Here is a 12,580-nt window from a genome sequence, read left to right on the forward strand (position 1 = left end):
TATATGTGTATATATATATATATTTGTATATATGTGGCTTTGTCTCTTCCCCTTTTTTCTGTATGTACTACATGCATGCCTCATATCATTCTCTCTCTCTCTCTCTCTCTCTGTCTTGTTCAATCATCTCGATCCGTCAACTTCTTTCTTTCATTCTTTCTTTCTTTCTTTCCTATCCCCTTCTCCTCGCCCACACTTTTTCCTTCTTCTCCTTCTTCTTTTCACGAGAGCGAGACAAGCAAACACGCAAGAAGACATGAAAGAACGGTAAAAGAGAAAGACAGAAATCTCCTTTCCACAGAAACATAAATAGATCTCTTCTCTCCTCAAGGGCATAAACCTTCTTCTCTTTCTTTCTTTCTTTCTTTTCTTGGATCTTTCTTTCTCTCGGTGTTATTTTACCTAACATTTGCATGTAGGGAATGAGAGGCTTTGGGTTGAACTCAGGCGTGACTGGATCGACCGTTGCGGCAGCCAAATCAAAGTGAATAGGAGCCCGTCTCTGGAGATCTCTTAAGATATGAAGAAGCGTTAGAGAGTCTTTGCCTCCGCTGACCCCCACAAGAAGTCTATCTCCCTCCCTTATCATGTTGAATTCTCTTATCGCTTCCCCCACGGTTCTTCTCAGGCCTCGGGGGATCTTCAAACGCACAGTCGAAGACGAAGAAGAAGGAAAGCGAGCGAGCCGAGAAGAAGGAGTAGAAGAAGAAGAAGAGAGAGAAGAAGAATGCGAGGCGTGATCGGAGGATGGAGAGACAGGGTCTGTAGAGGGATTTGTTGGGATCTTCTTGTTGAGGAGTCTTTCACGCTGTTGTTCTGGTCCATCTTCTCTGTTGAAAGGACCTTCCATTCTTTCTTCTTTCTTCTCTTCTTCTTCTTCTTCTTTGACTTTCTTCTCTTCTTGAGTTGCTGATGCGCGGTGCCTATGATCTAGGCGATGGCGAGGATGTGAGAGAAGAAGATTCGTCACTTTCGTTCTTTCTTCTTCGATCTCTTTTCTTAGAGCTTCATTTTCTAACCTCAACTTTGCAATCCAGGCATCTTTCTCCTCTTCTCTTACATGATGTACCCTATCTTGAGAAGAAAGAATCTCTTCTCTCTCCTCCGCATCCACCCTCCCTGAGGAGACGATCTTCTTCTTTTTCTTGCTCTTCTTTTCTTCTTCTTCTTCATGATCGTTCTGACGAAAGACGCGGGTGTCCGCTAAAGTGGAACAAGACGAAGAAGAGAGAGAATGAGAAGAGTTCTGGTGCGTGTGATCTTCTCTCCTCTCCATACATTCTATAACGCCCGTCTCGACGCCATTCTTCTCTTTAAGAAGAGGCGCATATTCTTCTTTCATGACTTCTCTATGCGTCTCCTTTTCTTCTCCTAATATAATTCGATTTTCTGCATCCGTTCTTTCTTCCTCTCTTCTCTTCTGGATCTCCTCTCTAGCTCCTTCGCTCCTCACTTCTTCTTCTACACGACCACTTTCATGCCGATTAGAGCGAGGTCTTAACTTCTCTATCTTCTTCTTCTGGCTCTTAGAGAAAGAATCCTGACGGAAGGGGGCATCCAATGGATAGGATCGAACTGCCTTAAGCTCCTCTTCTTCTACAACTTTGAAATGTCTTACATGAAAGCATGCATTCGCTGCTCTCTTACTTCTCTCTGACAGATCAAATCCCAAATCTTCCTCGCCATCCCCTCTCTTCTCCACATCTTCTTTTTCGTCTGTCTCTCCTTGAGCTCTATAAGCTTCTTTCTTTCCTTGCGAGCGACCTCCCACGTCACATAATTTCCATCGAACTGCCTCTTCATAAAGATAGGGATCTAGCCCTTTATCTCGATAATAGGGAAGAGAGACAAGTGGCGATCGACGTCCCTCTGAGAAAGAAGAATAACAAGAAGAAGAGGAGGAAGGGAATGAAGAAGAAGAAGATTGAGAGAGTTGATCTTCATGGAGAGTTGGAGTGTGATGTGTAGAATTCTTCTTTTCTTCTTCGTCTTCTTCTTTCTCTTGAGTTTGATAGATGTGCTGTCTGTTGGATTGCTTGTCAATTCTCGCCTTTGTTTTATCTCCTTGTGTAGCTAAGCATCGAGATATCGAGAAGGCCGCATCGGCAGGTAAAGCAAACCAGAGGAGCCTCGAGGTCATTCTCTCTAGCATGGATGTCGAGAGAGAAGAAGAAAGGTCTCTCTTCTTCTCTTCCTCTTTCTCTTTCTTTCTTTTCTTTTCTTCATCTTCAGAAGCAAGACTGCCATTTGATAAAGAAGATCTCTTCTTGACATGAGCATCCCCATCCTTGCACATCGCTTCTGGAGAGAAAGAAGAAGACGAACAAGAAGAGAGCTCTCGATTCAGATCAGATAGACGATAGCCCTTGAAGCAGCTAGCTGATGGAAGATGAAGCAGATGAAAAGAAGGAGAAGAAGAAGACTTAAAAGATGCAAGATGGGACGTAAGAATCGAATCTGCGAAGTCGAGCATCTCTTCAAGACTTTCTTCTTCTCCCGGCTTCTTGTTCTCTCTCATCTCTTCGTGTTCATCTGCTAAACAAGGAGAAGAAGAAGAGAGAGGAGACGAAGAAAAATGAAGAGATGATAGGGGGGATCCAGAGGAGGAAGAAGAAGACGAATTGGATGAAACGCCTTGATCTAGAGAGGTCATATCTTTCATACCATCTCTATCTTTCTCTTCTTCACAGTGTGCTATGGGAGGTAAGAAGGAGTAGTTGGAGATCCAGATACGTGCCTCTTCTTCTCGTCGACCACTGTAGCCTTTCACCTTCCATTCGCCTGTCTCCGGGGATATCTCATACCTACACATGTCACACAAAGAAAGGGCCTATGACCCACCATCGTCCCCACATCCCGAACAGAGGGAGACAATCGACACAATAATCGATGCTACGGGAGATCTATCTATCTATCGATCTTGAGAAAGAGAGAGAGAGAGAAAGACAGATGAATAGATTGAAGATAGATGGATAGATTGAAGATAGATGGATAGATTAAAGATAGATGAATAGATTAAAGATAGATAGATAGATTGAAGATAGCTATTGGATAGATTGAAGATAGCTATTGGATAGGGAGTGATAGCAATTTTTTCCTTGAGAGGAATAGAAGAGGCGAGGCATTTTCTTTGGTCGCTTCAGTTCAAAGTAACTACAGGTATATGAACTATATATACACATACAAGTAGATATGTATCGGCCTAGCATGAGATATATGTATGTATCCCAAAATACACTAATATCCGGCATACATGTAAGCACTGCCTGAGTGTACATATGCATGCATATATATGTATACACGTATGCATGTGTGGACGGATGCATGAATAGGTATGTACACATGTACAAGTATACATCTATGAATATGTACGTATGTCTATGTATCTATGTATAAATATGTATGTATGTGTGTATATACATATGTGTATGCATGCATACGCATGCACGTATGTATATGTGTGTATGTCTATGTATGTATGTATGAATATGTATGTCTATATATATATATATGTATGATCTACGATAATGCGTTGTGCTGGTAGGCAGGCGTTTTCTTCTTTCGTTCTTCATGCGGGTTGCAGTGTTTGATTGAAGAATGCTTCTTCTTTTTCTTTTCCTTTTTACTTTGGCATGAGTTTCCATCCATTTGAGGCGACCCAGAGAAGAGCTGAGAGAATTTTGTCGACTTCTTCTTCTTCTCTCATTAAGCCGTGAATGCTCAGACGCACGACCCCTGGCCTGAAGATATCTTGGCCCGTAGTGAGAAGGACATTCTCCAGACACTCTAGAAGCTTGGGGTGTATAGACAGAAGAAAAGATGTATAAGGCGACGCGCATAAACATCCGCCTCGTACTTGAATTCCAAAGAGATCATTCAAGAGAGCTGTCACGAAGTTATGGTGTAGATACACCCCACGTCCACCTTCAGATAAACGAGTGGCATGGAGAGAATAAGAAGGAGAAGAAGAAGAAGAAGAAGAGAGAGAAGAAGACGGAGGGCCACGATTACCGTAACGAATGAGGAAAGAGATAATACCTACACGAGGAGACAGAGGACCGACAATTTCGATTCTGAAAGAAAAAGAAAGAAAGATGCAACAGACAGAAGAAAGGAGGTAAAAAGGAGAGAGTGCTGTAGATGAGAAAGTACGTGTAAGGACGTTATAGAATGCATTCATGGCTTTATCAATAGTTGAAGATAGATCTGAGGTGATAGAGGACAGATAAAGAGAGAGAGAGAAAGAAAGAGAGAATGATGAGAATTGCAAGCTCGTCCTCAACCGACTGGCTACATGTTTCGCACTTGTATATACAGATAGATGCAGATATATATATAGAGAGAGACAGCGAGAGGGGTAAATATGGAAATGACCTCTCTCTGCAGAGCATATCAGGAATTCTCTACATGTATATACACACTATAAATTCACATAGATAAGTAGATAGAGAAACGTCTATCTATCTAGCTAGCTAGCTATGTATACGAAAGATAGATAGAGAAGACCACTACATACCTAGGAATGACTTTGAATTGCTACGCTATGACATAAAAGCGCTCTCTCTCTATGGATGTATATATATATATGTATACGTGTATCCATCCGTAGAGAGAGAGATGCGTATATGAAATATGCACGGGTGGCTTGTATTGATAGACGGAAGCGTCAGTCTGCTGTGTGTTGGCTAAAAGGGGATGTGTAGGCTGTGGGGGGTCTGTCGTCCCTCGCCGTCACTCCGCAAAAGCATACAGACGCAGCAACCTGAGAGTCACACAAAATAGCCAGAGCTTCTCCACATATATATACATATATAGATACATACATACATATATATATATATATATATAGAGAGAGAGAGAGAGAGTTTTCGTTGTATGGCTTTGACTAGGTAAATGCACTGAGAGATCCACAGACACTGTTTGAGAGATAATCCAAGAAACCTACGCGCACAGCGACGACAAATATGTGTGGGGTGATGCACCTGAAGTATTGGAAATACACATATACATACATATATATATATAGATAGATATGAGTCTATGTATGTATACGAGGTGATCCCCGTGATACGTGTCTTTACCTTTCATGCTGTCGTAGAGAGTGGAGAAGCTTAAGAGTAAGTCTCTCCTCACGTGATCGAATCTCCTTCACAGGGAGCTGTTGAAGAAACCGTATCGATGCTGCAGCCCTGACAATTGACAGAAGATTCGGACTCCCCGCTTCCTCTCGATTCTCCGATCTATCGAGCTCATAGACCGCAGCTTTATAGCCCGAAACAAGATAGACGCAACCTCCTCCTGGATGTGCTGGGACGTCAGATAGAAGTAAGTCTTTCCTCAATACAAGGACCCCTATATACACGAAGAAAAGGCATGCATGCAAAGCAAGGAGAAAAGCACACCGAGGATGTATTGTCTAGTTGTCTTGGATAGCCAAAGGCAAGAGTGGCATCGATAAGAAGACACAGAGATCTACATAGACGTGGACATACCGTTGTAGATATGATAAGTAGAGGGGAGGAGAGAAATGGAGTTATGATAGAGAGAGAGAGAGAGTGATAGACGGAGATGCGTGAGAAGGGAGAGTCTATAGAAGGAGAGGAATGATAAGACGACAGACGCTACGCGTCAGCGAAAAGATGCAGAGAATGACGAGGAGATTCGAGGAAGCTCTTCTTTCAGACGGTTTGCTACTGCTATGTTTAGATACAGGTGGGGATGATATACGTGGATACATTTATGTGGGGGAGAAGAAGTAAACGATAAATAGAAAGGTCGTTGTTCTATGGAAGAAAAAAGCGATGCAAAAGGACTTCTCTCCTAACTAGAAGGTCTCCCCCCCTTTCCTGTCTCACTCTATATATTCGAGTGTACATACACCGGAGATGACAGATGGGCGACTTCAAGAGAGGGGCAACAGGACTGAAGAGAAAGAAAAGCAAGCAACTCCAAGTCACACGCGGGCGAGCCAGAGAGAAGTGATCGATCCAGAGAAAGAGAGAAAGAAAGAGGAGGAGGAGGAGAAAGAAGAAAAGACGAGGAGGAGGAGGAGAAGAAGAAAAGACGAGGAGGAGGAGGAGGAGAAAAGATACAATCGATGTATAGTCGAGGTGCATGATTAAGAGAAAGGCGATAGACCGCTGTCTGTCTGTGAAGAAAGCCGTTTTGGTCTTCTTACCGCTACTTCCTGGCCCGCCTAAGAGTTTATGAGCAGAGAAGAAGACTACATCTGTGCACCCATCACACGATCCAGGAAATGAAGAAGATAAAGAAGAAGATGAAGAAAGGGTTGAAAGAAGCGAAACAGGTTCCTTTCCTTCTTCTTTTTCCTTTTCTCCTGTCTCTGATCTTCTTTCTTCGAAATCTTTTTTCTCTTGCATCGCCCCTCCTTCGTCACCGAAAGAGAAATCCACTTTTCTCTTTCTAATTCTTCTTTCACCTTCTTCTTCTTCTCTTTCATCTTCTTCTTCTTCTTCTTCGATTCGATTATAGACATCGATGGGTATATGACTCGATGCTCCGGCGTAGTCCCAGCAAGCCAAGCCGCCGAATCGATGCACAAGTCGATTCAAGGCTCCTACCGATGCAATCGACATAGAGGAGAGAGAAGAAAAAGAAGAGAAAGAAGAAGAAGAGGAAGGAACAGGAGAGATAAGACCAGTGACGTTTGATACAGCTGAAAAGATACAGACAGGAAGAAGAACGTGAAGAACGGGAGAAGAGATGAAAGATTCTGAAGATGAAGAAGAGGAGGAGAAAGAAGAAGAAGAAGATAATGGAGTTTTCTTCTCTGTCCCTGTCTGAGTTGCTGGTAGACTGTTTGATAGGGTTTGAGAAAGATCTTTCTTTCTTCTTTCTTGGCTATCTCTAGAGCATCGTTTTGCTTCAAGTCGATTGAAAGCATCGATACGTTGACGTAGGTATCGAAGTCGATTGTACAGAGAGACAGGGGAAAGCATAGCTGTTCGAGAATCGAGGTGAAGAAAAGAAAAGCCAATAGAGATATCCACGTTACCATCTCGAATTTTGATCGATTTCTTTGCCTTCTCTAATTCCTCTTCTTCGTCTTCTTCATAGTCACTACCGCTGAACCCAGAAGAAGCGTCTTCTTCTTCTTTTTCATCTTCTTCCTCTTCTTCTTTGGCTCCACCCCTCTTCTTCTTCTTCGATGCTGCCTCTTTCCTTTCTCTTGTCTCACTATCCTTATATACACCTGCTTTCTCAGCTTCCTCTCTGTAGGAAAAGAGATTCTCCGCTTCTTTCTCTTCTTCTTCTTCTTCTTCTCTCCCTCTGTCTTTCGCCGACTTGGGCTTTGAGAGAAGGTCTTTTTCGTTGCTTCTTGCTGCTGCTGTGTGCTCGCCAGGAGGACAAAACATCGATGCGGAAGATAGAGAAGAAGAGGACGAAGAAGAAAAGGAAGAAGAAGAAGAAGCGAGTTCTCTGAATGGGAGAAAAGAAGAATGGTGGCAGGTTGGATCGACAAGAAATTCCAGATGAAGATGAAGACGAACAGGATGAGGAGAAGATGAAGAAGAAGAGAGCTCTCTTCTCTCATCTATTTTGCCATCTAGAGAAGAAGAAGAAGCAGAAGAGGAAGAAAGAGGATGAGAGCTGTTCATATGACGGCGTGCATGCGCGGCCGTCTTTAAGCGAGAACCGCAGGCTCTACAAAGGTAACTCCCCCATCTATCTTCTTCAAACAGAGAGAAAAAGGAAGAGAGATATGAAGAAGATGGAGAAGATGAAAAGCACGGAGATGCACAACAAGAGGAAGAAGAGCAGGAAGAAGAGGAGGGAGAAGAAGAAGACGAGGGAGGATTCTTTTGATACCTCCTGGAAGGGAGATGGTCGTGAGAGTTCGAGATGTGGGGGTGCATGTGTCTTTTCTTGACGTAAGAAGAAGAAGAGAGAAGAAGAATCTGAAGGAACTTCGTGACGGCTCCAGATGCCCCATTCCCGCAGAAGATCAAGCCGTAGCGATGATCCGCATTCATATACATCTTCAAAATATGTCGACTCTAGCAAAGGAAAGAAAAGAGAAGAGCAGAAAGAGATACGATAAAGAAACAAGAGAAGAAGAGAACAGTTGAAAGAGAGAGAGGAGAAGAAGAAGAAGAGAGGAAAGAAACGATGAAGAGAGAGAGAAGATACACGGGAAAGGAAAGAAGGTAAGAAAAGAGAGACGAGAAGAAACGAAGACAGGAGACTGTAAGAAGGTTCAAGACCATTGCTATTTCAATAGGACAGGAAAGAAGAAGAAGGAGATGACAACGCCTTCAGTAGAGAGAAAGGACAGAACATAGGACAAGACCACAGGAGAAGGAGAAGGGTGACGAAGAGGTGTATGTACACCCAATGAGAGAAGTATGAATGAAGAATCTATTATGAACTTACCTCTTCAAGGAGATGAGCTGCATGTCTTCCTGTTGCACTTTCCTGGGTATGTGTATTCCCATAGAGAGGAAGAACACGATCTTTGACGAACTTCTCTACTCGATACAATCCCCGACCTGTCGCTGCGAAATCTGCATACAACAATGGTCGGAAAGAAGATGATAAAGATGAAGAAGAAAGGAGACGATCATTGCTTTCTCTCTTTTTGACAGAAGAGGGAGCCGGGGAGGGAGAAGAAGACGAGGATGTGAATGGAGTCGTAAGAGGGAAGTTCCTGCCGATGACGTCAGAGGAAATAGAAGAAAGCAGAGAAGATGAAAGATGAGAGACCGGAAGAAGAGAAGAGGAATAGGAGGAAGAAGAAGACTTCTCCCCTCCTAGGAGAGGAGCGATAGAAGGCTTATTGAACTGCATTGTTAGAGAAGGAACGAGATAGCGATAAAGAAGAAATAGGTTGCGACTATCCTTTCTTTTCTTTTCTCTCTCACCCCTCACTCTTCTCTCTCCGGGTGTACATACACCTCCGTCTGTCTCCTTATCACGCTCATCATCTCACACAAAGAGGAAGGACTCGATACAAAACTGCGTCAGATCAATAAAGGAAGAAAGACGTTGACGAGTCAGGATAGAAGAAGAGAAGTATCGGTAGAAAAGAAGGATAGAGAGGAAAAAGCCAGGGAGATATCTCGATAAGAGGAAGAAGATGGGAATGAAAGAAAGGAGAAAAGCAGAGAAAAGCAGGGAACAACAGACAGATGCGAGGAAGTCTAACGAATCGAGTACATGCAGATATTGTAGAGTATGCCGAATCAGTCCTGTATGAAGAAAAGAGTTCGTATCGATTCGCGACTTCTCTTCTCTTTCGATTAAAATGAGACTACAGAAAACGGAGACTAGGGGAGAGATGAAAGGTCGATCCAAATAGTGTCCCTTCCCTAGAGAATCGATCCTCTCGATTGTCGACAAAGAGATAGATGCAGACAGATCTTCTTCTTCTTCTGCAAGATTCTTGTGTGGGGGGGGGTGGGAGAGGATCTCTTTTTTTTCACTATGCGTGGACGCATGCGTAGAAAGACAGACGATACCTTTTTGCATGCAGTCGGCAGCCATCGATTCATCGTCCGCTACAGAGCATCGAAATGCATGATCATCCATCCATCGCCTTCCTCCTACCACTGCAACAAGAAGGGAAGGAACTAAGCGCAGAGTGTCAGCAGATCCTTTTTCACTTATGTCCCTATCCCAATAAGGAAGAAAAAAGGACCATCAAAATAAATGCCTACTCAATACCATCTATTCTACTACTGTCTTTGCTCTTCGACAAGAACTGATAGAGATGCTTTTGCATGAGGTGTACATACACCCGAAATATCACGTAGGTGTACACAGGGCAAATCAGATGTATTTCCAGCGGCTGGTAGGCAAACCAACGCAAGTAACTATTCGTGTCGCATCAGTCCAGGGGAGAGCGTCCGTTGCGTCAGCACAGCTAGCTCCGCAAAGGTGTACACTACGGTATACCTGCTCGCTTCACGAATGTGCAAACGGCGGCTGTACTTTTTTACGAGGGAGATCAGGTGTATGTACACCAGGACAATCAGGTGTATATACACTGGGCAAGTCAGGTGTATATACACCGGGTAGACGGCTTGCTGCTGCTAGCGATGAGAAGCCGCGAGTATGCTGAGGGATCAAACTTCTTTCTGTTTTTTTCCCTTTGCATCAGTAGACAAGAAAACCGCTAGACACGGGGGGAGAAGTAGACATGAGTCGATTAGCAAAATATGAGAGAACGACATATAAAAGATTTTCTTTCTCCTGTAGCATTCATTGATTTGTATCGACCTGAATGCATGCATGCAGACTGGAACTGCTTCCTTATACGACTTTCGTATCAAGCTAACGAGAAGACGGTATATAAGAAAGAAAGTAAGATCTACGGATCTTGCCTGTGCGCCCATTCAACTGTACCCTGTATGGAACGGATGCGTAGGAAGACATAGAAGAGAGGGAGATGAAAGAAAGTGCGCATGCTTGCATGTGAATGAAGACCCAGAGAAAGAGTCAGTTCGCCTTGTATAAGAAGCAGTTCATGCCTCTACTGTCCTACATATAATACGTCTTCTTTCTCTCACCTTTGGCTCATTTCTATCCTCCTAGTCACTACTATTTACAAACATACATACGCCTGTGTGGGCATATACAGAAAGCTTATGTACGGCTAGGATTTTATCGTATGAATGTGCTCTCCTCTGTAGCTTGATATAAGATTCGTATATAAGACAGCATCGGAGAGGTGGAGATTACAAATTTATACTAAGGCGGTAGAGAAGACGTCATCTCCTATCTGAAGCAAAAAGACTCTTTCTCTCTTTCTTTCTTTCTCCTTTTCGTTCTACCTCATCTGGAGATCCTTCTACACCGAGACTCTTAGAAAACTCTCTGTCTGTCTTCCTATCCTGTACACACGTCCATACCCATGTCTATCTATCTCTCTATCTATAATCTATCTATCTATTTATCTTTGATCTATCTATCTATCTTTCTTTAATCTATCTATCTATCTATCTAAAATCTATCTCTAACTGAGGCGCCTCCTGTATGTATGTATGGGGTTTCTATTGTTCCTCTCCTTGTCCTCTGCTTCTCGACTCTCTTTTCGTGAGAAAAGAAGAAAAGAAAAGAATGGAAAGAAAGAAGAAGAAATCTTTGAAAGCACTCTTCTCCTAACCTTCACGACAAAGGAATAAAAGACTGTTGAAGAAGAAGAAGAAGAAAAGAAGAAGAAGAGAGATGCAAGAGTAAACAGGAAAACTAAGCAGACAAATGAATGAAGAGACAGAAAGCCCCATTACAAATGCCGGAGACATACACCAGATAGATAGGCTTATGAAGAAAGACACATAAGAAGATGATACGTAAAGAAAAAAAGATCGATCCAGACTTTCTCCTCCCTTCGTCCTCTCTTCTGCATTGCCATTCTTCTGTCTATACACCGGAAGACACACAAGAGGAAAAGCACTGAAGAAAAGAGAGAGAACCTGAAGAAGAAGAAGAAGAACAAGACAAGCTTCTTCTTCTCTTCTTCTTCTTCTCTTCTTCTTCTTCTCTTCTTCTTCTTCTTCTTCTCTTCTTCTTCTTCGAATTGCTTTACAAGATGGAGAAAAGATTCAGAGAAAGAGAGAGAGAACACAGAAGCAAAAAAGAAAGACAAGAAATACTCCAGGAAAGAGTACAAATCTCTCCACCTACATAAGAACCTACTCTATTTATCTTTAATCTATCTTTATCTTCAATCTATCTTTTCTTTATCGCTGATCTATCTGTCTAAATGGATGGCATGCCAGGCGTTAAGACGTGTGAAAGGAACAAGAGAAAGAAGAGAGAGAGAGAAAGAAAGAAAAGAAGAAGAAGGCAACACTCCGAGAGAGAAATCTTACGTCCTGTACATACACACATGCACTGCAGATGAAGCGGAAGAGAGAGAGACCGTCAAGAAGATATTTTGAACGAGGAAGGATAAAAGAAACAAAAATAGGGAGACTGTCTTAATGGGAAAACTGAAGATTCTTTCTCATTCTCATGTTCCGCTTGAAGGGGAGACGTGAGGTGTATATACACTCGAAACAGAGGCCTCCTACATACATCCCACGGATCAGCCCATCATTCCTCTCTCATCACACTAATGATTCATACTACACCCTGTCTCTCTTTCTTTCTTTCTTTCTTTCATTCTCTGTTTCTTTCTCACTCTTTCTTTCTTTCTTTGCGGGAGAGAAAGAGAGAGAAACTGAAGAAGAAGACAGTTGAACCACTCTTCTTCGTCTTGTCTTAGGAACTTAAAAGGGATGAAGAAGATGAAGAAGAAGAGGAGGTGAAGGAGGAGGAGGAAGTACAAGACATAGAAGAAGAAGAGGAAATGCTTGAAGTAAAAGACATTCTTCTATCCTCTTCAGGATTCTTCTTCTGACAAATGAAGAGAGATAAAGATCTAAAAAGAAAGAAAAGAACATGAAGAAGAGAAAAAGAGAGTAGAGACGTTGCCACGCAGAAACAAAGATGGACCGCCAAACTACAAGATCGGAGAGAGAGATCTTAAAAGATACTTCTCCTCATCTTCTGCTTTTTCATATCTATCTATCTTAATCTATTCACCTTCAATCCGTCTATCTTTAATCTATCTATC

The 12,580-nt window shown here is 42.6% G+C and overlaps 2 protein-coding genes across 2 annotated transcripts in view; both read right to left on the reverse strand.

Moving 5' to 3' along the window:
* Window positions 1–9,356, reverse strand: part of CSUI_000921 (pp-loop domain-containing protein) — a 15,151-nt gene extending 5,795 nt beyond the window's left edge. Inside the window, exons 1-5 of the mRNA XM_068061128.1 lie at window positions 8,395–9,356; window positions 6,179–8,018; window positions 5,082–5,352; window positions 3,627–4,073; window positions 403–2,804 (exon numbers count right to left, since the gene is read on the reverse strand). Of these exons, the coding sequence (XP_067926898.1) occupies window positions 403–2,804; window positions 3,627–4,073; window positions 5,082–5,352; window positions 6,179–8,018; window positions 8,395–8,808 (5,374 nt within the window). The 5' untranslated portion in view covers window positions 8,809–9,356. The remainder of the gene's footprint in view (window positions 1–402; window positions 2,805–3,626; window positions 4,074–5,081; window positions 5,353–6,178; window positions 8,019–8,394) is intronic.
* Window positions 9,357–11,130: 1,774 nt separating this feature from the next.
* CSUI_000922 (uncharacterized protein) overlaps window positions 11,131–12,580 on the reverse strand; it is a 1,682-nt gene continuing 232 nt past the window's right edge. Inside the window, exon 2 of the mRNA XM_068061129.1 lies at window positions 11,131–12,385. Within this exon, the coding sequence (XP_067926899.1) occupies window positions 12,226–12,385 (160 nt within the window). The 3' untranslated portion in view covers window positions 11,131–12,225. The remainder of the gene's footprint in view (window positions 12,386–12,580) is intronic.

Source organism: Cystoisospora suis (genome assembly GCF_002600585.1).
Source record: "Cystoisospora suis strain Wien I chromosome Unknown contig_363, whole genome shotgun sequence".
NCBI classification, from domain to species: Eukaryota; Apicomplexa; class Conoidasida; order Eucoccidiorida; family Sarcocystidae; genus Cystoisospora; species Cystoisospora suis.